The sequence below is a fragment of the Seriola dumerili genome, unplaced genomic scaffold (assembly GCF_002260705.1).
Source record: "Seriola dumerili isolate Sdu_G_001 unplaced genomic scaffold, Sdu_1.0 BDQW01000056.1, whole genome shotgun sequence".
In the NCBI taxonomy this organism is placed as follows: Eukaryota; Metazoa; Chordata; class Actinopteri; order Carangiformes; family Carangidae; genus Seriola; species Seriola dumerili.
Genome location: NW_019174311.1, coordinates 2,854,233 through 2,879,608, shown reverse-complemented (window position 1 = coordinate 2,879,608; position 25,376 = coordinate 2,854,233). Strand labels below are relative to the sequence as shown.

Here is a 25,376-nt window from a genome sequence, read left to right as displayed (position 1 = left end):
TTAGCTTCATCCGCAGTGTTGGAAAACTAATACGTGTGTTTATCCACTTTAACTGGGCTTTCTTGTAACAATGGAAGCTGAGCGTCAAGTTTTCGGGACAACATCAAAGATAATTCCTCTTGCCATACCCAAGGGAACGGAAAAGTTGTGTGAACTTTGTCAAAGACGAGCGCACCTGCAATGCGACAATTGTTGCGTCACCTTTTACTGGTAAGCTCGAGTTATCCTAGTGTTTTATCATGAGACGTTAGGCATCTAGTGGCAAAATAATATAGCCTATTTGTTTGTGAAAGCTTAATTTCCTAATTTCACAGGGCAGTTTGTGCTCATTTTGTGTGAACTTGGTCAAAGCATGTCTACGCTTTGGACGCTAGGTGTCAGTGTTAGCCACAAATTTTCAAAGCAAAAAAACACAGCACACGTCGGCATGAAGGGCGTTCATGTGACTGTGTTGTCAGGAGGGAGAGGAACAGCTGGAAATGAAATTACCAAAGCGAGTATTTTTGTTCTTGTGACTTGCCTGCGTCTTCTCGATAATTTGAGTCGGTCAACATCAGCTTTTTTCTTTATGTAAGGCAGAATTACCTTTGGCGTAGGTTCCCATCTCGGCAGACTCAATTACAGATCATAAGATGGTGCTTGGTGGAATCCTCATTGGCACATAATGGGGAGTGGAGAGTAGCATGTGGTGACATCCCTCCCTGTAGGGATTTATGTAAAAGGATGAGCCCCTACACCCAGTCTCTTAAAGGGAGCTTACAGCCACTTACTGTGCTTGCTTTTCTCTAAGCCTATAATGAACTATACATGGCATACACATTTTGTGAATTACATGAATTTTTTTTTAGCTTATATCAAGTCAAAACAAAAGGCTGCAAAACAAATTTTCATTAGAATTGCAGCAAATAGACGAGATTATACATGCTACCTGTTAAGAGCTTTTAGTTAGCGTTTGTTCTTTGTCAGACCAGCATTTTTTTTTGTTATTGGAACGCCTTACTTTGGCTTAAAATAAGACTGTAAATCTATCACATTGTTAAAGGTGAAATGGTTTATTTGAAGCCTAATGAGCCATAACATTATCAGGCTGCTGGCTAACTAGTATCCAGGGTAGTGTTTCTAGTGAAGTATTGTGCAAGTATAGCTCAGCAGAGTGAAGAAAGTGAAATACAGAAATCTGTATCCTGAGAAGACCCCTTGACTTGACACACTCACACAAGTGTCAGTGCTACTGTTGATGTGACGTGGCCAGATCATAGCCTGCTCTCTGCTTTTGTCTCAGGTCCAAAAACACAAATACGCTGGAGTGTGCACACATGCTCCTTAGTAGAAAAAAATGCAAGGAAAACCAAGACAGTTTCCACCAAAGTGTGCAGAAGAGGAGAGCCAGATGAACAAAATTACAGACCAGTTATGTAATGGCATACAATTTAGTACGTCCTCTGTGCACTCAGATGATAATTCCTGAATGGGATAGAATTATGCTTTGTAAATGTTAGCAGAGTTCAAATCAACTGATATGTACTGTATAGAAACTCTTAATAGTACACATTATCATATCTGTCTCGCAATCTGAGGTCAGTCTGATCCACACTTTTAGATCATTTTTACTTAGGCTACTGCTCCAGGCATCTGCAGCTTACACACAGCTTACACACAGTGTAAGTTGCAGACCATAATAAAGTTCAGATCATCATAGGAAAAACTGGTTCTTGATCAGCAGTTTGATTCCTGAGCCAACATCCATCAGTTTTGGCCCAGAGGGGAGATTCACTATGCATAAAAAAGCTAAAATGTCTCTGTGGATCTAAGGTGACTGAAGGGATAAGGGGAAAGTCTGATTTAAGTTGCAGTCTTTCTTTCTTTTTTAACTTTTTTAAAATTCCTCAGTGATGCAGAGCACCAGCAGGCTGATTGGGTGGGGATCCATGAAAAAATCTGTCAGTTGCTTATTCCCATTCGCACCCCAACACTCTTTAGTCTCCAGCGGACTGGCCGCATTGAAATACAGCTTAAAAAGGTGAGGATGTATGTGCATTCTTTTTTTTTCAAGGGAAATGTGGAGAAAAATATGAATTCTGTAAACTATATTTCCAGGCTATGTTTTTTTCAGAAGTGTGTCTGTGATTCATCTTTTTTGTTCAAATGCCCTATTGTTTAGTTTCTAAGTATTCTAGAGTTTATGCCTGGTATCTTGGCTTTATTTGATAATTGGAAGTCTAGAGATAGGCAAGTTGCAGTCATGTGCCTTTTACCACTTAGCAATGGGACACTCCAGGGTTTAGCTTTGTTAATTTCATATGACTGAAGTTGCCAAATCCAAACCTGGAGCAAGCAGTGAAATGGTAGAATTTACTGTCCAGCAACAAAAAAAATGCAATTCTCATGTAAACTGTGCTACCATTCAGGGAACAGTCATAGAATTTAGATAGCAAAAACACTCAAGAACCCCAGATCTTTGATGTCACTTCACCCATCTTAGAAGCTGAGCAAAAATGTTGAATAGATGTATTTAGAATAGATCTAGGTAGAGGGAAAACCAAGGAAGAAAAAGAGAAAGGAAATTTCATTAGAGCACTCTACACTTTTATAGTCTTGATTTTCACCTTTTATATGAACAGGAGTTTGTGATGTACTGTGACTGACATAAATTCAGAAAGCTGCACAAAAGACACGCTTTTGTTTTTCCATTGAACAAATCTCACAGAGAAGACACAACAGAGAATGTTTTCCTTCAATTCCAAAAGTAGAAAATAAAGATTTCCTACTGCAACTTAAATCAAGAAGTTTTGTGGTTTTCAGTGGACACAGAGAATTTTGGCTCTCAGTCTGGTCATGTAGTGTTTCCAGAGCCAGCTCCATCTTTAGTCATAGGATGTTACAACAGTGATATATACAGTATGCTAGTATTGAATATTGTTGTGATTACCCTTAGTTCCTGTGAATTGTTACACAATGTACCTGGAAGTCTGATGAGTTAATGTGGGGTAAAAGTAACCTGACATGTACCTTGGATTTGCTTCCTTGCTTAGGCAGAGCTGATTGAGATTTGCAGGTCAGTGGCTCAGAGCAAACTCTCTGAGGGGAAACACCAGGAGGCTTTGCCTGCTGCCCAGTTCTGCCTGTGCTGTTCCATGGATGTCCATGGCCCCAGTACTGTCGAACTGGTCCCCGCCTACCTGCTGCTGGCAGAGGCCAACATGGGTGAGGAGGGAGCACAAAATGGTTTCTCAGCTCAACTGGATTCCTTTCTCCTTCTCATGTGATGCAGAATGCATAACTGTGTGTGTGTGTGTGTGTGTGTGTGTGTATTTGTGTACATATATGTATATCTGTGTGTGTATTTGCATTTCCAGGTTTGGGTAATATAACCCTGGTGACAGAGCTCCTGTCCCAGGCTGAGTGGGCAGTCTTGAAGAGCCCAGAATGTGGTCACGCAGTCCACCATCGGCTGCACAGGAGCCTAGGCCGCCTCCACACAATGACTGGAAACCTGGAAGCAGCTCTACTTAACTTTGCAAATGATGTCTGTGTCATAATTAGTACACTCACCAGAAACAACTTCACTATATGAAGTATATTCAATTTTTCAGTAACTTTATTGGTATTTTGAGGAACACAATGAACAGATTTGTCTCACTGCTCGTAAATATTTTTAAACAAGTAAGATAAAGAGTGTGTGGTGTACATGTTTCTTCTCTCAGAATGTTCAATACTGTGCAATGATGTTCCTTACATGTTATCTGTATATACACATATATGTGTGGTAGTGTGTGTATGTATATATGTATATATATATATATATATATATATGTATATATATATATATATATATATACACACACACACATATATATACACACATATATATATACATATATGTATATAAATATATACATGTGTGTGTGTATGTGTTTGTGTATATTACATCATGTTATTAAGTTAAATTGTTGGATGTTTTCAGATACACTTTGCCAGTGAGGAGTATGGTCTGCATAGCACAGTCACTTGCAATGGCTACTTTCTCATGGCTAACGTGTTTGCCAAACAGGGGAAGATGCCCATTGCTCGCTCCTTGTACTCTGAGGTAAAATAAAGCAGTTATGATGTGATTGCCCATGTGACCAAATTTTTTTTCTAAGGTTTGTGAAGGTTTATCCTCCTTTGCTCATATTGTAGGTGGCAAATACTTGGCACTGCCATCTGACCAAACTCCTCAAAACCCACGTCCAAAATATCCAAAATCCTGACATGTTGTTGGAGCCCTCTTATGGTACGTCTTGTCACACTAAATACGGGCAATATAAATGTCATATAAATCTATGTATAAAATAATATAAAACCACACATTTAGGTTTTCTCAGTCTCCCCAGTTCTATCGTACCATTCAAACACAGTGCAGAATCAGAAAATGACATCACCAATCCATCATTTGCTCCACCTGCTAAACAGCAAAGAGCTCCATTGGCATATCAGTGAAAAAATAAGGTCAACAGTGCTATATTTAGCTGAGCTGTCTTGCTGTGCAATCCGAAAGCTAAACCTCAGATTTACACTAGCATGCTTAGGGCTGACTAGAGACCACTGCTGACACATCTCTGGCTGTGCGGCATCCGCACCACTACCCTCTATAGCAGCTGCTGCCCTACATATGATGCTAAGCCTGTTAGCTGCACTGCAATTTCCCAGGCTTTCTTGGATGTTCATTGAGGGAAAAATAGAGAACGAAAATATACATAAGACACAGATCTAAATTTTATTGACCTCTACAAACCTAGTTCATCTAATCTGTTGAAAGCTGTGTGAATTCAATGCATAAATACAATTTTTTTAAAATTGGTTAAGTGTATACTGTATTTATGTCCATGGTAATATACTGTAAAAACTTAAGAACATTTGCATCTTTGTCTTTATCCCTGACTTTTAATCAGACAAAGCCTGGCAAGTTGAAGCGGACAAGATGTTCAGAACCATGGTGGAGTTTGAACAGAATAACTCCAGGAAAGACTCTGCTCAGATCGCACTGGTGACCCACTGTCTGGCCATGCTGTGCTTTCTGGGAGGAGACTTCTTAAAGGTGAGTCACCTGATGAGGTCACCAGGCATTAAATGTTTACTTTGACACAGTGACACAGTTCCTTGTTTCCTCCGCATGTACCTCCTTTGGAGTGCCATCTCCAGATGGGATTATCTCTAATTGGTAAAGCTGTAAAGATGAGGTGGGATTTACCATGAGTTGATGTGACTGTCTCCACACTCTGACTTCCAGCTTGGTTTCCGGTGTCTCTGCAATGTCACTGGGGCTTTGTGTGCGTAAACTGCACCTCTTTCCATGTGGGATGAATGAGACAAAATCAAGTGTGTCATGCCAGGTGAAAGACTTAGGCAGCTATGGTTTAATGAATGGATGTACAGGAAGTTCTGTACCAGAGAGGTGGCTACTTGGAACACTTAGTGGACTTAAAACCTTGTTTGGGGAGGAGTAAAAAGGTCGGATGAGATCTTATGTCTAAGCTCAAGCTGCCTTACTGTAGCAATCAGTCAACATGTAAATAGACACAACGCCAGACAGTAACACAAATACAACACAGTCAGTTTATATGTTTGATTATTTCACTTTCATGTTTTTATCTGGTGGTTTTGGCTTCTGGTTGTTAGGACTGGGTGAAATATAGTTGGGGTTTTTCTTTTTTTTTACCTCATGAAAAGCTATACCACAGCTCCAAAACTACTGGAAAAAACTCAACATAGTCAAGTCTTTCTTTTTGATAAAATGGTGCCTTTTCTCTAAGGTCAAGATAGTCAACAGTTATCCCCTGCTGTTAAATACCCACTTGGCACGTGGCAGCTGTAGGAATAAGGATGAGGGCTCCCCATGCTTGGCTGATACCTAAGTTATCTATCCTGAAGATGCTTCAGCTGAGGATCTTTAATCTCCACAGGCAAATTCAGTTTTTGCTTGCCTTCCTTTACAGGGAGGTCATAGTGTACTATGTGTGTAGTGTACTGAACTGAACTTTGGAGTAGTAATGGCCACTTTTCCTCTTTAGTGTATTATGTGTGATGGTTATTTTGGTTTCAGTTTGACTTGTGGCCCTGGTCTGGTCCATGTCATGGCTCCACTGTACTATGAAAAGTATATCACTGTCAGAATGTAATGTTGTTATCATTAAGATGTCTTGTTATTATTGAGGGAATCGTGGTTAAATTCTTTCAGTTGTTATTGGTGAGTCAGGGTGCTGTCACAAGGATGGAAGAAACATTAGATAGAAGTGAATCAGACTGTTGGTAGATATGACACTAAACACACAAACACTTGAGTAACACACGTACAATGCGTATTCCAAGCTATTTATAAACCCTAAGAAACTGCAGGAATCCCATTGATGTCACTGCAAACCTCAATGAGTTCCTCATAGAGTTTGGTAAGTTTCCATCTTAGCACACATGGTTTTGTCACATATATCAAACAAAGTTTGACAACAAATTTTCTGTTATAAACTTTAAGACAGTGTGACAACCTGACAGATCAGCTTGGTGGAAGGGTAAAGTGGGATAAATTAATCAGTCTAGATTTCAGTGATGTTATTATATAAGTCAGCTTTACTCTCCCCGCAGAGTCTAACAGCTGCAGCTGCTGTGTTTGTTTCCGTTTGTTTCTGTGCTAGGCACTGGGATTTGGCAGCACAGCCCTGCAGGCCAGCCAGCTGATACCGAACCATGACCTGACAGAGCCCATCCAGGGCCTGTTGCAGCTAGTGAAGAGTCTGCAGACAGACCCACATCCTGGTCCTGACTAGTCAACCTTCCTTGCTCCTCCGTCTGCTTCAAGAGGGAAAACATATTAGGGGACATATCTCTAAGGAAATACAAACAATTTGATATTGAAAATGAGGAGAAGAGACATTTTCATTGGTTTTGAATAATGACTCATCTTTATTTTACTCTAAAAAAAGAGGGATATATATTTACATCATTTTGCACATTTGTGAATGACATGATTTTGGGATCCATGTTGTAACACTGTCAGAATGATACAGAAGAGAATAATAGTGAGGGCATTTGCTGAGACTTTTTTTACGCAATGATTTTGCTTATCTTGCACCTAGCAGTTCAGAAGCTCTTCATCAATTCACCATATGCAGATATAATTAAAGATAAGATTTCTAATGTCTATGTCATCAACAGAGAGCTGCATTATTTCACTGAAGCATAAACATTGGGTTTTCCTCCTGCAAATCAAAGTATATTGTAAACCTTAAAGCAAACCTCAGGTTTGTTTTAAAACACATTGACATAAAATGTACCTGATGATTGCTGTGAAATCCTACATATTATATACAATTCTGAAACATTTATTCTTTATATCAAAACAAAGAATCACTTTTAAAATCATCTCACTACTAGTGTTATTAGTGCTAAATTATATAACAAAATGCTTATTTTTGGCATTCAGATTCATTTTCATGTGTTGAGAGGCAGCAAAACACGGAAACACTTGGATTTCCTCATATTCCCTTTTTCATTTTTGAGCCAAATATACATTAGCAGCAGTTTGGAATTAAATAGCAACCTTGTGCTCTGTTGTGTTGTACACAGTGACTAGTCCAGAGGTCCTTACATGTTTATTCCAGGCTGGCTGAGCACCACACAGCTTTCAGTAATATTATGATTTACACACATTTATTTCTTGTTTCTTTCAGTAGTTTCCATGCCTTGTATCCACTTCATCATTGCCATTGATCTATAACTGAACTGAACTGGGACCATCACTCAACTGTGGTCCTCAAACCAGACAGTGAAAAGGCATTTTGAAAGTTGTTAGGGCACAGTTAAATGGACCATCAATGGCTTAGATGTGTTCTGTCTACATATGGATGATGTATAAACTACAGATTTGAATAACAGGGGCTGTAAGAGAGCAATGAACATTTCACTCGTTCTTATGGCTGGCTTTTTCATGTCTTGAAAGGATATGAGATCTTTGATTTACACTTATGTACACAGTGTGGAATGACGCAGGCTTCAATACAAAGACAAAGACTCAAAAAAATAGGGGACAACAACAACTGGAGATAGTTCACCCATATCAGCTTTGTTGGGATGTGACTTAATGATCAAGCTCACCGGCCCTTGCATGTCAGGAGAGTGAGCTTCAGCGGATTTCACAGTTTTGGCTGTCAGATACTTTGATTATATAGATACCGGACAACATCACAGTAGTGTAAATGATGTTATTCTCTCAGTGGAGCCACTGTGATCACTTGACAGCAGACTTTAAAAAAGCTGCCTTTCCTGTTGTCTGGTGGGTTTAGATTTGGCACCCTCAAGCAGGCCCCTTTTAGATTCCAGACAGTTGGTAAATTGGCCCACAAAGAAAAGGAAAATAAAATCAAGCTTCACAGCGGTTTCACTTTATTGAGACAATATTAGTGCACACAAACCACTTTTTTCTTTAAAAATACCATAAATTAGAGAAGAAAACAAGGAACAATATAAAACAAGCAAGGAAAAAAAGTGCATGTTAACCATGGTATAGCTACACCACATTGTCTTATACTGTAGTTTACAACCTTTTTTTCATTCTTGTTTGTGTGTCTTTTTGTCTGCCTGTGGGTATGTGTTATGTTGTTTCAGGTGTATGCTTGGATGGATATGTCGTGCATTTGGGGGTCAGGGGTGAGATCCAGGCTGCTTCCCTGAGTTGTGTTCAACAGAAGGGGTTACAAGCCTAAAAACATGGACATTACTACGGTGTGCTTTTGATCAAATCTGTAAATTATTCTTAATGAACAGCAGTCACCCCAAAGTACGCTCATTGCTGATAGTTATTTCAGAGGGCGTACAGGAGGTAAATCAAGAGGAACAGAAAACCATAGGCTGTAAACTCTTGGTTGCTGAAGTCTTTTCTAAGGAAAAAGATTCTATTCAAAGAGACTGCAAAAATATAGTTTCCATTTTTTATTTGTACATCATGCCAACATATTTTTTGGGTTAAGATACTTGTTGAAAACAATAAAAGTAAAATCTACAAAAATCATGACTGAGAAATCACATCTAACCAAATCCAGAAATGTTAGCACCAAATTTCAATTTCAACCTTTCAATATTCCAGGTCTGTACAAACAAGTTTGTCCACAATAGCTTATGAATTTCAATGTTGGCAGTTATTTCAGCTGTTCCAGTTTCATCAGTTGGGTACTATTATGCACTGAAGCTAATTCACTACCTAAATATTTACAAAAAGCTAGAGAAGAAATAAAAAATAATGAACAACTACCTTTTCAGTTCCTAGACACAAAGAGAGGAAACAGCTGGTAAATCAGGGGCCATGAGGATCCTGGCTGATATGTACTGTATGTTTGAATATCTCTGTCTTTCTATGGCAGTGAGAAGTTTTTGAGGTATATTTTGCTTGCAGGTGTAGACGCAGGTTTCACACTCTGTCTCATGTTTCCTAAATATGTCATCTGAGTGAGAGCAAAAAATGCATCTGTTTATCATATCATACTGTTTCATATAAAGTGCTAGACATTGAATGAATTTTAAAAAGCAGCAGACTGCTGCTGCTGGTAAGGCTAATCAAACAAGCTATCTAGGAATGTAAAATTAAAAATCGAGCAATGGCACTCAATTCATTTTTATATTCCAGGTTATAACTCTTCAACAGAACTGCTATGTGTTATCTAGTACCTTTCACAGGTTCAGGCAGTTTTGCTTACTTTTGAATTAGCCTGCTTCATTCACAGTGAACAGAGAATTCATTTGTAGACACCATGTTACCATCCAGGATGATTTTCTGGTGCTATGGTTAATCTGGGTAAATAATATTCTTATTTACGCATGAAAGGTCATATATCCGGCTACCACAACATCAGCCTCTTATTCACTGTCAATGTAGCAGCTCAAGCTACATTTTAATTCCAAACTGGTATTCTATGGATTTTAAATTATAGAATTATTCATGTTAACCTGGTTAAAAAAGAAATAAAAAACATTGTGTATACATTCTGTTTTAGCTGGATTTACAACATATGAGATGTGACATGTAGTGAAGAGTGAATTCATCTCTCAATATCAATTATTATTATGAATTATGAATAGCATTAAATTTCATGAGTTTCCTCCATCTCCAGTTGCTGCAGGATGGTCCCCATCCTGTTCTGTGTCCTTGACAGGAGCACAACATTGCTACATTGGAACTGACAGTATAATGTGCCTAGCATGAGGATGTATTCCTCTCCCAAGGAGCTAACCACTTGAAAAAAAAACACTTCATTTCGCCTCCAATCCACCAAACCTGACTACAGTCTCAGCACAAAACCCATTTTTATGTCAACATAGATTCTCCTTCAAATGTTACCGTGTTGTGAAGATAAAAACATGGCAGGTGTATGCCTTTATGGGAATCCCACACCCACCCAAAAACCTTCACCCTTACTATTTTGCAAAACAGAAACTAGAAGAGGCAGTTATCTCGTGTACTATATCCCACTCTCGCCACCATGCTGCAGTGTAAGCTAAGTTTGGATTGTAGGGTTTGCAGGTTCGGACTAGAGGTGCAAAGAGAGGAGAGTCAGGGGAGCAGCCTCAGATCTTTGTTTTTTTGTGTGTATTTTAAGGGAGTTAGCAGGAGAAGCTCATGTTTTGGTGTTTGTGTTACTGTGGTTGTGTCTGTGTGTGTTCTGTTTTCTCTTAGTTTTGCATTTAAGATCATATGTTTTTATAATTTTTGGATTGATATGTGTTTAAAAGGAATGTCTGTTGCCATGTGAACAGGTGTGTGTATGCGTGTCTTGATGTGTATTTGTGGTGTTTGTGTGTGCATGAAGCCGCTTGAATCTCACTCAGTCAATAACTTGATCTCGTTGGCGAGGAGGGTGTTGAAGTTGTAGGCAGGATCGGGGAGGTCAGGGAGATCGGGCAAGGTGGGGGCTGTGGACTGGCGGGGCGAGGACTGGGAGGGCTCGGCTAGCTCCGGGTCACTCTCACTGGAAGTAGAACCAACGCTCATGTTGCAGACGGCCTCAGGCAGCGAGCCGCTGCCAGCGGGCACAGGGCACACCTCAGGCTCACTGCTGGTCTCGCTGGTACTTGACACGACGGACAGCAAGGACATCTTCCGGGTGAGGCGGCTGGGGAGCATCGACAGGGCGTAGTCGGCAACAATGCCTGCCACATCCATGCCACAGGCCTGGTCGAAAGCAATGAAGCCCACATTGGCATTGGCCTCGCAGACCACAAATGAACCGTCATTGAGCTGCAGGAGGTCAATACCACACACATCCATGCCCAGGATGTTAGACACCTCTATGGCCAGCTGCTTGCCCTGCTCGCTCAGTGGGCACATCATACCTACACCACCTAACAATCAAGAGAGAGAGAGAGGTTAATACCCACCACAAAATGTGTTTCATTCACTTCACATTGTGAGAGACTGACCATAACAACTTTCATCCAGATTGTTAAATGGCATCTTTTATGTATCAAGGGTAATCATAAAAATATATGTGATGATTTAAGAAATATTTCAAAATATTTTATATCGTTAAATACCACATCAGATCCACCTAGAGTATGTCAAAGTGTCAACATGATCTGTTACATAAATGCAGAATAAGCTGGTGACTGATGTCCTAAATATGTCACAGCGTATTACAGCCTCAACTAGACCAAAACTGCTCATGCTCTGACATTGAAAATCAGTCTCATCGGCTGGAATGCTGTGTCATTTGATGTCTTGAGGGTAGATTCAGGACAAGCTTGTAGATTTGGAACTGTTCCCCAAAACTGGTCTGTGGAACAGATGGAATGTTATACTTGAAAAAAAATCTAGAAAGATGCTGTGACTGACTGTAAAATAATGTCCTCATGTACAGGAATGATTAGAACAATCTAGTGACCCTCCAATGTGGCACACAAAGCAAGAGCTGTACAAAATAAAAATTTCTTTTTGTTTTTTTAAAGGTGTTTGTTTATAATTAATACATATCTATTACTTTTATAATTCAAAAAGCTCTTAAGTCAGTTTGTGGAAGGAGCATGGAAACTGCTTACAAACCACCCTGTCTCCAGATCTTAATAATAACCAGACTAGTTTTAGTTCCCCAAGAACAGTGCTGCCATTTATCTCAGATCTCATATGATCCAAATAATCAGAACATTAAAAGCAACCACATTAAAAGTAGACTAGTCTTGCAAACTTAAGAACCGTTTCAGTATAGCAGTGCAGACGCTGTTGTTTTTGGTAAGTGTAATGAGGGAAAGGGTTCAGTCATGTAATACGTGTGATAGTGTTCAATAGTTGAGTAATTTACTGTCATCTCTGACTCTCGGGCATCTGCCTACCCAGGGAGCAGTTGCTCTGCATGCGACCATCAGTGGAGCAGCGAAGCATGGAGCCAATGACACGGCCGCCCACCAGGACCACCCGCACATCACGACCGTGCGACTCCTTGACATACTCCTGAAACAGGTAGGGGGTATCATGGCGGATCAAGTGGCACAGGTCTGTCAGGTGGTGTTTGTCCCGTGCCAGGAACACAGCCTTGCCTAGGAGAGAGAAGGAGACGGGAGATTAGAGAAAGAAAGAAAATGAGCTACGATAACTGAAGCTGTTTATATTAACATGAAAAGAAGCTGCTTGCACTGTCTGACATTTGCGCAATATTAGTTGAGGTTGCATTACTTCTTCATTGTCTTTCCTGACAAGTAGCTGCTTTTGCTGACCATGTCTCATGCCAGTTTCTATTTCTCATATAAAGGACAGGACACAGCTCTTAGCAGCCACAGAATTGATTCTCACAGAGGATAGAAGACGCCTGTTTTAATTAGCACCGCTTGGCTCTGTCTTCTGGTTGTCAAGCCCTCTGACCCCTGTTCCAGCACCAGGGAAAATCATGTGGTTGCTGTGTGTGTACGTGCACATCGTGTGTGACTAACAATCCAAACGAGATGACAAGGCAATCCCTTGGTAATATCATGAAGATGTGAAGATGGACAGTGGCAGGCATGATGTAATACTTTACAAATCAAAAGCAAGACAAACAAGGAATCATGCTCCTGTGACTCAGTGAGACACATGTGCAATGACTAGTTTGTACAGAAGATACTAAAACATTGGAGAATGTGCACCCAAAGGCATACAACATTTCACATCCCAACGACTGGGCAGGGAGAGCACATGAAATTTAAATTGGGGATCTATTAAAGAGCTGTTAATACCAATGATTCTTAAGATTTTGAAACAGTCACAAGCCTTCATACTTCCTCATGAGAAGAAAGGCAAGCTGGACTTCAGCCAATGTCAACGGTCAACCACAGAGGGAAATAAAGCAATTCTTGAGACGCCATACTCCATAAAAAGTGGTTGACCAACGGCTGCTTTCCCTAACAATGCGCTGTGATGGCAGGCTGTGCTAGCCAAGGTCCATTGTCATTCTCTCACACAATGGCAGAGCCAGTCGAGTGTCGATAACTATGAATAGGAAAGGGCTAATGGGTCAGCAGACACTGGGGCTGATCTCTAGGAAGCACAACATCTATGGCAAGGCTGAAAACTTCCCACACAAGCCCCCTGTGAATTTAGGTAAAATGATTTGAAAACTAGAAACAAAAAATTTCTGTGAGCATTACAACTTCCTGTTGTGTGTTTCTTGTTGTAATCATTTAACAGTGTGGACTGATCTGCCATTACGGGCCTGTAGTGGACCGATTCTTGAGGTGTGGTGTAGTTGTAGTTGTGTAGCTGGGGACAGGAAGAAACAGACTGATGGTCTTACCTCTGTGGCCGCGTGCATTCTTCACCACCACTGGGTAGCCCAGTGGCTCTGCCTCATCAATCATCTTACGGAAGTTGTCGTGTCCTCCTGGAAATCGCCCATGCACACATACAAAAAGCAGGCACACATTTACACACACACACACACACACAAATATGCACACACGCAGAGGTGTAAAAAAAAAACAAATAATAATAAAAAACTTGTCCATGTCTTGACAGCATTGTTCACACATAACAGCTGATCACGCAGGGTTGGGGGGAGGGACTGTAGCCTGTCGCTATGGCAACAGAAGTGACTCAAAACAGCAAGACTATAGGAGTGCTTTCCTGAGATTATACTTATTTTGCTGCTTTATTCATGAGATTGGAACAGAGCAGTCACTGAAGAATGCATTAATGTGAAGCAGCTGACCATATCTAACACTGATTCATAACAGCAGCATGTAGCAACAGATGTGCTTAAGCTTCTTCTGCTTTGGCTTGACAGGCGATTGAAAAATGTGTTAAAAAAAATTGAAAAATGGAGGTGTTGGTGGACTTCTTTTCCCTTACTTTCTCCATCTCCACTTCCTTCTCTCTCTCTCTTTCTCCCTCTCTCTCTCTCTGTTTGCCTGTCTGGTCTTCTGTGGCATTCGGTCAAGGGAACAGATGTGAACTACCCTGTCACATGGCTTTTTCCAGATGCACTGATTCACATGTGTTTTCGGTGAGAGGGGGTAGAGCTGAGCGAGCAGGGGAGGGGAGAGAGTGGACACCAAATGAGGGTTCGACCACGTCATCACGTCATAAGCTGCTGAGGTGGTGAACAGGAGGGAGGCGATGGCATTTTTTATTTTGAAAAATCATGAGGGGGCATGGGGTGGGGCGTTGTGGGGTGGGGTGTGGGGGGTTGGGTGGGGGGTGGGGTTGTTACATAAGCTCTCCAGCCGCTCTGCATGTATCGCCTGGCCTACTGTGCAGAGACGAATGGAATGTAGGCCAAACATCCCCCTCCTCTTTCTTTCTTTCTCTCTGTCTGTATCCTTCTCTTTCTGCTCTCACAAACACCAGAGCACTGTGGACTTTTGCAAAACAGAAAGAGAAAAATATCTGGTGATGCTCGTCACTCTTTGTCTGGCCTTAAACAAATCAACTGCAACAAACAAACAGTAGTCTTTCTTGTGTTATGAAGGCTGCATCCCTACACATCCTGCCTTTCTCAATAGTACGTAAAAAAGCAGTGAACTTAGAGAAATTGTAAAAATCATAAGTGGTTTGGTGGACAGCTAAGAGGATTTGACCAGGTATGTAAATGGGATTTTCTCTTTGCTGTTTGAGTAATTGCAGTGGAGTAGTGATTGTCTGACTAATGGCTTATTAATCTGTTATACAGCCACATGAGGACTAAAGCCTGTGGTGCAACTAATGTGATTGAAATGTCAACATGCTTGACACAGCAGTTCTGGTGTTGCATGTGAGTACTCATTTGACCGTAGATGATGCATATATGTTCCCTTATGATTTCTTTAGGCATACTTATAGAAAATATTTATATCTTATGATTTGTTTCACATAATCTACTGTTTGTTTACTCAGTTTTACTTAATTTGACTAACTCACCATAATCTCACTGACCTAAGCAGTAAAAGCTGTGCATAAAAGTTTCAGTAAACACTACACATGATGGAAACAATTCATAAAGAAACTGATGTACAGAGGAATTTTGAAGCTAGGTTGAAAGGGGATGGTGGGTCATCATATTCATAGAAGAAGTTGTCCAACGGGTGCTGTGACGGTGTGTTAGGGTCTCTGTGTTTATTTGCTTGTGCATCTTTTTATGTATGTAGAGAATTACAGTCTACATTGTATAGTCTGCACAGTGTGTGAAGGGCCCTACATCAGGGACAATGCAACATGAGCAAGTAGTAAAAACAGTAAATGCAGTATAGGTTAACAGGCAAGCATCACCCAATTCAAGACATGTACTTGCTGCCCACACACTGGGAAGTAGATTTATTAGTAAAGTCGGTTACATTACACATTCATCATCTGACTCGTTGATTATAGTCATGGAGGAGCACAGCTACAACACAACAACACTGTGCTACCAGATATACATCAACACTGTGAGAAAGATAAACGTCAGGTACTGGTTTACCGTAGGAGAAGGTGTCAGGAAGAGGCACCCCATGGCCGGCCAGCTCCTGAAAGGTCCAGAATTTGTTGACACAGTTGAGTATAGCCTGGGGCCGGTTGATAAGCCGGCAGCCCATCTTCTCCAGGTGGCGCAGCACAGTGATGTCACTATCTGACTGCACCCAAGGTGTGGGCACCCGCACCACCACCACTTGTGGATAAGATGTCACCAATTCCTGCTCCACTCGCAGACCTGGAGGGTTAGATGGTGGTGAAGGAATGGAAGGAGAGCCATTAGACCAGGAGTCTGCAACCTTTACTATTGAAAAAGCCATTTTTGGCCCCTCTCCCACAAATAAAAATCATCTGAAGCTGCAAAACCTATTCGACCCTTAAAAGGAAGATAACACATCGTTAAAGTTTTATATATAGTTATACTATATATAAAAGAACTATAGTTTATTGCATTTATGAAATTATAGAACTACAAAAAAACTGTTGACATTTTGTTACTGTTTTTACCTGTTATAATAAAGGAAAACACCAAGCTCTTATAGGCATGTGTATGCCTACTTTTAAATAAAACACAGAACTATGCAGGTCTGTTTGAGTCCTTCTCTTATTTGTGAAGGATTAAAAAAATAAAATGTAACCCACTTTGAAATAAATAAAACATATAGCTGCAGCCTACTAGCTTTAAGAAGAGTAAACATAAGAACAGGCCAGGTTTTTTCTCAGAGACTTTTCTTTTTTTTTTCATTTATCCATGGTTACCTTACCGGAGGTCCGAAACTCAAGATTAGCCACCTATCGGCGGGAGGAAGAGGTGGTAGGCTGTAAAAGTTGCTATGGAGACGTTGTAAGATGTGACGTATATTTTTGTACGAAATATTATCAGTATCACCTCGATCTCCAAAATATGAGGTGCTCTCTTTAAAATAAAAAATAGAAATAAAATAAAAAATAGCTGTTATTTATTTTCATATTATTTCAGTTTTTCAAGGCTACAGGGAGCCAGTGCAGAAGGGCTGAAGAGCCGCATGCAGCTCCGGAGCTGCGGGTTGCCGACCCCTGCACTAGACAGAGCATTTTACATGACATCCCAAAAGTCATATTTGCAGTAGATGGAAACATTGTGAAACTGGTTAGTGATTTTTTTTTAAATCCATCATCTACTGGTGGAAAAGTTTACTGCTCTTTTGGAGACTGTGGACATTTTTCCCAGTTGTCACCACACAGCTCTGACTAAGAGTTGGCCAGGTTACAACACCAGACAGGGGCAGCCAGCTCCAAGGCCTGTGGTGTTAAGCCATGAATTTGGAACGTGCCCTGCCTGTTGATACGATTATTTACATGCTGCCCATACCCATATACAGTACTCCCCTGCAGTGATGCCAGCTCCTCTGACTTTCGGGCCAATACTATCTTCCTCTCCTGACTGAGAATAGATATATTTGCTGGTAAACTGGCACTGTACACTACTTGGTCTCAATGTAGGGCAGTAGGGTAGGGAGAAATGTCTGAAACCCCAAGGGTGCATTGAATTTAAGCCCACATTAACACACACCAGGGATAAGGGTATTGTTAGTAACACTATATTGCACAGTATGCAACAAAATATTTGTTCTGCTTAGGTCTTTAAAAAAAATCTGGATGTTTCTGACAACAATCTAGTCCACTATTCCTTAAATTAAATGTTGATAATCCTGTCACAATGAAAAATCATTGTTATCTAGTGGCTGTTACCTGAAATCCGTGGTTTTGTTTTATTGAAAGTCAAATTGGCTTTAGTTTTCAATCTCTCAGCCCGACATCACTTTTTTTTTGATGCAAATGTGAGCTAATTAAAAACAATAGGCTGCCTAAACACATCTGTAGAGGTTACTGATCAGCCATTTCAATGCAGCACAGCATGTATAAGCCATGGACAACAGGGGAGGCAGGACAAAGAGAAGATTGTGCAGTATGATGGTGAGAATCAGGCTGGTATGACACCAACTTTTCTACAAGGCTAGAAATCTGGAGGATTTCAATATTCAGTAGCTATCTCCAGTCTCTATCAGCAGCGATCTGGATCTACAGAACAGAACAGGATTTCGAGGTAACAGAATGTTGGCTTGATATTTATAAAAAAAACAGATGGCAAATTCACTAGCCATAGCCAAAGATTTGGCAACATTTTAACGGTGACTGGTGTTACTTTGTCACTCTGGATGACAAGAGGAAACAGAGACAAAGTGTGAGATTTTTGAGCAGGCGGTGTGACCCGACAGCTAATCAGGATGAACAGACTGGGTGACAACAAAACCTGTGTAAACGTGCGGGTATGCACATATACTGTATGTACGAGACAAAGAGAGACATTTGTCACTGGTACAGAACTTTACCTGTACTGTAACAATTCAGCCATCTTCGAATCTGCAAGTTAACAGTAATGACAGCGCCACTGGCTGAGATCATCAGATGTCACAAGAAGCTTGATGGCTGCTGCATACATAACAACAGGCAGGCAGCTATTGGTGTGCCGACGGATGCACTGTGCATCAAGCCTGCATAGCACGCATCTTGCACGTACTTTGAGTTGGATCAACACTTGTTCTTAGGGTCATTCTGTGCACAGACAGGTTAAACAGGGGGGAGAAGGAGAAAGGTAGCAGGCAGAAAAGGTCAGGGATGTGTTATAGCCTTAACGCAGAGGATGGGAGGGAGGGGCGGGGGAAAACCGAGGCATATGAAGCTGTGAAAAGCCAACCACTCCTCCTTTTTTTCTCTTCCTCACAATCTCAGTATAGAAGCAGGAGGATTTGCTGTCTCTCTAGCCCTATTCAACACTCTCACACTGCTGTGATTGTGCAGCCACTGAGAACGCAGTCAGTGGTGTTACAGTGGGAAGTGTCGGGGGATGTGGTCTCATGGTTTTTGACAGACAGTATTCACTGTTCACGGTGCTCATCGCATCTCCAGGGGAACCAAACAGAGACCAATGAGGCAGCCAGATGAATCAGTCCTATTCATCTGTGCAAGTGTTCGTGTGCACTGCACTGTCCGTCATGTGACCATCGCTTAAACGCTCAGAAACCCTCCTGACCATTTTGGTGTATAACAAAGGCAATTGTGGGACAATTTCTAAATTTAGTGTGTGTGTGACCTGTTTATAGTTACAACCGATGGGATTTTTCTTACCTCAATGACAGACCGTCATGTTTTCGTGCTTCAATGAACTGTATATGTGTGTCCCATTTTCAATCTGCCTGACAAAGCTAACAAGCATAACAAGCATTCTATGCATACCGCTGCAACGTCACAAAGCAGGCGATGCCGACAAATGCGGTGCCAATATTTGGCTGGTGGGTTCTGCCAGCCCCGAATGCTGTCTCACTTTGGGTCTGGGTATACTTTCGAAAATTAGCCTGATGGGGCAGCAGGTTTCCCCATGGTTTCTCCCGGTTAGGTTTGGGCTAACAATGCCTTCAATGGTCTATTTGCATATCTGTCATCAATACACACATCAGACAAAAACATATACTGTAGGCCTACTGTGAGGCCGGGCAAAAAATCTTTTGTTCATCGATCACAGGGGCCATGTAAACCTGCATGTCCCCTGTGACTTAGCCTGTGCACTGTGTAGCTGCTAGCTACTTTGGCACTGACAGTACTTGAACTAACCGAGGCAGATAAGACAACAAAAGAATCAACATTGAATGGCAGGTAGAGAGCTCGACAAACACATTAAACTGCCACAGAACATTAAATACAGTAGATCAAAGCCAGAACACCAACATTAACATTAACTGTAATTATAGTCACCTTTTATGTGTCTGCTTCAAGGCTGGGAACTATTTCAGCTTTACTGTGCACTATACTTCAAATGAGATTCAGCATGATCATATGATGACACCTAATTCTGTTACCTAAATGACGAAGCTCTGAAAAGTGTGAAACATTTTCATGAATTTTTTTTGAAGATATCAGTTTTGTTTGACATCACACTTCACAGCAACATACAGTTCAATGTGGAGAACATCAGTTTGTTTATTTAGATGTTCTTTGGCATGTACTGTAGTGATGCAGCAATAATGTCAAAACCCCAAATATTCCAATATATATGTTCATTTATTCATATATGCATAGAATAAAACACATTACTATCAATACTTATGAGTAATACTTGTTATTATCAGTTTTGTTGTAGTGAATAGAGGAGAAAGTGCTTGGGTGAGGTGGCAGAATGAGTCTGTACTTTCTTGCCAGGCTTTACTAAACTTAATAACCTGAGAGAGTGTTGCTTCTCTTGTGGGGGGTGTCACTCATGTGACACGACAGGAAAATCAAAGAGGGAAAGTGCATTATAACTAACATTCGAGGGTTTGTGATCACCTGTTGCCTATTCCTACCACAGTTTGTACAGTGACACAACATCATTCAGCATCAGGAAGTATGAAGTTATAAGGTTAAGAGTCTGGTAATCATAGAGCAAACGCTGTTCTCTTTGGCCACTGCAACTATGCAAATTACAAACACAAGTGCTTATTTGCGGTATGACCATGTATAAAAGGAAAGGCTGGACATTCACAACAGATAGTCAGATTTAGTATGGAAAGATATGTGAGCCACCCATGCACTAATAAGTATCTGCTACTCTAGGAATAGTGCTGTTACCCCATAACCTTAAAAATAAAAGTGACTAAAACCTTTCAGGGTGTGTCAGGCATTATTGTTGCCATTTGAAATATTAGCTCTCCGCCTGGTTGGCACAAGTTGTACCTTAGAGACAATATGTACACTATGTTTACATTCTATATGTATAAGTACATGGTTGAAATAGCATGTAAAAATGCTAGCGTTGTGTGGTGATATATCAATATATGTTTTCTGTGGAGGCCTCTTTCCCATCTAGAGGAAAAAGCATGTGGCGTGAGCCTCTTTGGCAAAACCAATAAAATGCAAATATTCATGTCACAGGCCGCATGCAACAACCTGCAAATGAGACACTGCTGCTTAATTGGCAGACAAGCTGTTTTCTTGGAAACTAACTTGTGTGATCAAGTCATAGTCCCTGTAACTGTACACTCTTTTTAGTACCTTAACATTTGTATTTTAAAAATGTTAGTTTGTGGCAAAGAACCTAGTTCTTTATCCAAAGTGTGGGGAAAACAACAACAGTAGGATATACCCATGTTATTACTGCGATTAAGACCCATTACATCTCCCTAAAATATGAATCCTTTTTTTAACCGTCTATAAAATAACAGACAAGAGCTTGTAGTTGTACTCCACACTGCTGATCATCATATAGTCTAATTTCTAGTTTCAGAAACAACCAAACAAGGCTTGGCATTAAAGCTACAGTATTCCACCAGCGTGTATGTTGATGCTCATACACACTCAAATGTCTAGTGGTAAATTAAGATACTTAGCCTGCATCAATGTGCCATCTTCCCATTCACTGACACAGGAGCGTTGCATTTATCATCTTTGAGGTAAAAGTGTGCCCACTGGCATGCACAAGGATCACAGAGGATTGTGACATCAATTCATATCCGGTCCCTGTTTAAACATCTCACAGCACAAGTCATGGGATGTGAAATACCTCCAGCTAGCTGAATGCTGGGTTTGGCAATCTTATGTGAGGGGCCATCATTGGTCATTAAGACATAACGGCGTGTGCTTGTGCATGTGTGTATTCATCTCTCCGCCTGAGAACACGCTGAACCCATTAACTTCAGTGTGAAACGTGGACCTCAACCTGACTTGAGAGCACACAAATGAGCCGAGAGAATGAGAAACCTTTGAAATAGCAAGTTGTAAAGGTGTTATCAGTTTTAGGATTGTGATTGCACCCTGACCTACCTTAAAACTATGTGTGCAAGAACTTATTTTGGTTTGGGTGGTTAATGTACCATCTACTTCTGGTGGAAAACCTGTCTTTATCACTCCCGTTTCCAATATGATCGTTACTTTAAAATGCCATGTATTCATTTTGGGCCAAACTGTTTCCTGTTAAATGCTCTAAATATTGTTTTGTAAATTAATTTCTGAAACAGCTTGTTTAATTAATATTATGGGACATGTAGATGTCACATTTATACAAAACTCATTCATAGTGCTGGTGAATTGCTCTAACCACTTGATGGTCAGTGACCACAGGGGCATTACAGATCACATGATGGTGAAATACCACTTATATTTCCAATATAGAAACATTAAAGCTTGCAAACACTTGCTGATCATCTCATTCCTCGCATGTGTGGCTGTATTTCCTGATTTTTATGTTAAATTCCAGAACAGCCTTAACTTGTTTATTGCCTCTGGTACTTTATGCTAAATGCTTATCCTAATGAAGATACATATACAGCCTGAAAGGTTATGCATAAGACATTAGCAACTTGATTTTAATAAAGGTGATGTGGTCAAACGGCCAATTCCTGTATGGATTTTGAACTGGAAAGTGCTTTCTGACTCAAAAGATTCTGTACTCGAGGTGTAAATGAAGTGTGGGTAATTCATATCTAGATAAATGCTAGGTGTACACAGCTATTATGCACCTGAAGACCCCAGCCACCGAGCATGTACTCGACAGCTTCCTGTGTAGTGAGCCTACTGTGTGGCCAGTCTGTCCACTGACTGTTAATCTGTGATGTCAAGCCAAGGCTCAGAGGACATTTACCGTATGCACGATTTGGGGCCACCATGGATTATAGGTCATGCTAACAGCCTTGCTCTAGATGTTTGTATCTTCCTAAGCTACAGGTCTAGACAGCCGACTACCTACCTATCCGTGTTGGCTAATATACTCACCTTTTCCAGGTGTCACCTTGATGTGCTTAGCACATTATGTTATCTACAGATTAGCCTATTTTTTAGGTCAGATTATCTAGCCATGGTAGAAAAAAGTATGTAGTATGAATGTGATGTAATTTTTCATGTGGCGGGTATTCTGTATAAATGCTGCAAATAAAGAATTTGTTTATACTCAGAAATATTCACTTGGCTGTACAATGGTACAGTATGTGAAATATATGTAACATCTTAAATGCCTTGCCTTACACTTAAACACTTCACTGTCTGCATTTTAAACTCCTTGCTGAGTATAAAGCTTTGCCATGACTGAACTGTGCAGTAGCCCCAATGTAACAGTATGAGGTAACAGTATGTAGTCTGTGAAAAACATGCTGCCCTCTCTCACCTCTGTACATCCCACATCTTCTCCCACCTATTCAGCCTCTGTTAATGCCAGCCTACACCCTTTATGTGTTAATTGAGACTTACACGCCTCTCATCTGGTGACACAGCCCCACTTCACACCACCCTGATGAATTCCATGTGTGTCTGTTTGTTGAGTGTTCCTACTGCTACCATCACTTTATCAAGGGCCCCAATACTGTGAAATGTTGTCATATCATAACAAGCAGAACACAATGTGTCCTGGACAAAACTGTCCAAAAATGGCAACAAAAGACTAACTGAAGGTGTGCCAATACAACTCAAAGTAGGTAGAATACACAAGGTAATATGTACAGAAACCCTGAAACAGCGGTGTATTAGGCTTAAGTTGATACATGGTTAACTGATTTCAGCTTTGATCATCAAAGTGCCATTTTAGTTATCTGTCAAGTAACAACAATAAACAGGTCTACAGATGCAAAATGTGCTTCCTCTAACCTCAATACTTGTTTGCTTCTGGTTAGACAATAGAATCACTTTTGATACTGCTTAAATTTGATGTCAAATCTTAACATTTTATACATATTAAATATTAATTCTACTTGTCACCCTTTCTGTTTGAGTGACAAGTTTACATGTGTGTCTCTCCGGGATATTTCGAGAGGAAATTTGCCTGGTTGCCAGATGTCCACATGAAAACCCCAGATCAACAATTGAGAGAATATGCCAAAACCTACAGCTTCTGCCTTAGAACGACGTAATGTGCAGTAAAATTACAACAGCTCAGTTTCATTTTACTAGTAAACTAATATGATTTAATTACTTGGCTTCTGTTATATTCTAACTATTTCCCTGTTGCTTTGGGTTAATCCTATCATCCGTTGTTGGGAGTGCAACGCATTCAGCGAAATTAAATCAAGCATCATCGCTCGCCTCAGTCTGCAGGCACTCTAGCTGGAAAGTGGGTTAGGCGGTCACGGCTGTGCTTACACTTGGCTTCCTTGCTAGCAGGCAGACCGGGCTAGCCCTCCCCTTGCCTCACGGGAGTGTAGTCCCCAAACAATAACCGTCTGCCATCGACTTTGTGGACCGCGTAAAGCACTGTTGATCTCAAATAACCCAAGTTACAGTACACCATTAACTTCCAGTTTACGACCAGTCGTCGACTGCTTTGATTAACTGAGTGATACTTGCCTAGTTGTCCCTCGCTGATCGTAAGCACGATTTGATCCATGAGAAGAGAGCGGAATTCAACATCCTCGTCGGCGCAGCGCTCCTTCAGTGCCCGGAGGATCTGAACTTGGGGGTACTCCTGGCTGATACGCCGGTCGGTCACGAACCAAACCCGAGAACACATTTCGGATGCGTGGATTCAATAAAGTTACAAAAAATCCGGCAGAAAACACACAGTTGTAGCTGTGGGAGGCGGCAGGTGTGCGGTGGTAGCGCGGGATCCGGGGGTCGGGCGGCAGCGGAATAGCACAGAGATGCTCACACAATGGAGACCTCGGCGGCTAGCGGTGCGAGCAGGCTGTGATGTGGCTAAAAACAGGACCACGACTCAACCGCTGTTTGGGCCGAACCGGCTAGGATGAATAATCTTCTTTATCACCTTTGTTTGCCTTCATTTGCAGCCATTTAGTCCTCCCAGGGCGCAGTTAGACGAACCCAGACCGCGCCAATTCGACACAGGCGGGCCAAAAAATTAAGGTATTTCTACCCACAGAAACTTGCCTGTCAAGAGATACACGTCTCGGCACAATTTGCCCACCGGGGCAGACAAAGCTCAGGCGGTTCTGCTTTATATCGTCCTCTTGTCGACTCAAAACTATCAATAAAGTTTTCTCGTGATCGCGGCGGTTATACGGCGCTGCAAACCGCAAAGTCGTCGGGTTTATGACAATAAACTAAGCTAACCCACAACGACTACCCTCTCGGCTTCGTTTGGCTGCTATCCACGAGGTATTGGTGCTGAAAAGTGCACACGCTTCGTTTACAACTCCAATTCTACGCGTGCCCGTGCGCAGCTAACTGGTCCTGCCCCAAAATAAAATGTTTGGAGGGGCACGAGCCAATCGCAACTCGTAAACTTTCCTATTGTCCAAACAGCACGCGGAAGGTGTGGGCGAGTCGCGACCGCGGTAACCAATCAGGAAGGTCCTAACGGAGTAGGGGCGGAACATTCTGAGGGCGCGCGGAGTGCTGTGTGAACCAGTGCGTGGAGTCTGCAGTGTGCACGAGACCGCGCACTTTCCGAACCGGTTCAGACCAGACGGTGCGAGGAGGTTTGGCGAATACCGACAGCGCTGTCTCC

The 25,376-nt window shown here is 41.3% G+C and overlaps 2 protein-coding genes across 2 annotated transcripts; one reads left to right on the top strand and one right to left on the bottom strand.

Moving 5' to 3' along the window:
* The first annotated feature begins 32 nt into the window (after window positions 1-32).
* zmynd12 (zinc finger MYND-type containing 12) lies at window positions 33-6,809 on the top strand. Its single transcript, XM_022741627.1, has 9 exons — window positions 33-210; window positions 1,891-2,020; window positions 2,219-2,233; window positions 3,033-3,204; window positions 3,357-3,526; window positions 3,965-4,087; window positions 4,180-4,273; window positions 4,932-5,077; window positions 6,669-6,809. Exons 1-9 carry the CDS (start codon window positions 71-73, stop codon window positions 6,798-6,800), a joined length of 1,122 nt encoding a protein of 373 aa, XP_022597348.1. The 5' UTR covers window positions 33-70; the 3' UTR covers window positions 6,801-6,809.
* A 4,021-nt stretch (window positions 6,810-10,830) lies between these two features.
* LOC111219047 (beta-citrylglutamate synthase B-like) lies at window positions 10,831-25,067 on the bottom strand. The gene is made up of 5 exons (XM_022741625.1): window positions 24,257-25,067; window positions 15,921-16,151; window positions 13,782-13,868; window positions 12,349-12,552; window positions 10,831-11,364 (listed from the first exon to the last, which is right to left on the bottom strand). Exons 1-5 carry the CDS (start codon window positions 24,417-24,419, stop codon window positions 10,844-10,846), a joined length of 1,206 nt encoding a protein of 401 aa, XP_022597346.1. The 5' UTR covers window positions 24,420-25,067; the 3' UTR covers window positions 10,831-10,843.
* Window positions 25,068-25,376: the final 309 nt, after the last annotated feature.

Excerpts from the sequence above, each read along its gene's own strand:
- LOC111219047 (XM_022741625.1), bottom strand. The coding sequence starts at position 24,419 with ATGTGTTCTCGGGTTTGGTTCGTGACCGACCGGCGTATCAGCCAGGAG. Across the intron at positions 13,869-15,920 it reads TCCTGACACCTTCTCCTACG|GAGGACACGACAACTTCCGT; the intron begins GTAAACCAGTAC and ends GGCGATTTCCAG. Across the intron at positions 11,365-12,348 it reads GCAGAGCAACTGCTCCCTGG|GTGGTGTAGGTATGATGTGC; the intron begins GTAGGCAGATGC and ends CTTGATTGTTAG.
- zmynd12 (XM_022741627.1), top strand. The coding sequence starts at position 71 with ATGGAAGCTGAGCGTCAAGTTTTCGGGACAACATCAAAGATAATTCCT. Across the intron at positions 211-1,890 it reads TGTTGCGTCACCTTTTACTG|TGATGCAGAGCACCAGCAGG; the intron begins GTAAGCTCGAGT and ends AAAATTCCTCAG. Across the intron at positions 5,078-6,668 it reads TGGGAGGAGACTTCTTAAAG|GCACTGGGATTTGGCAGCAC; the intron begins GTGAGTCACCTG and ends TTTCTGTGCTAG.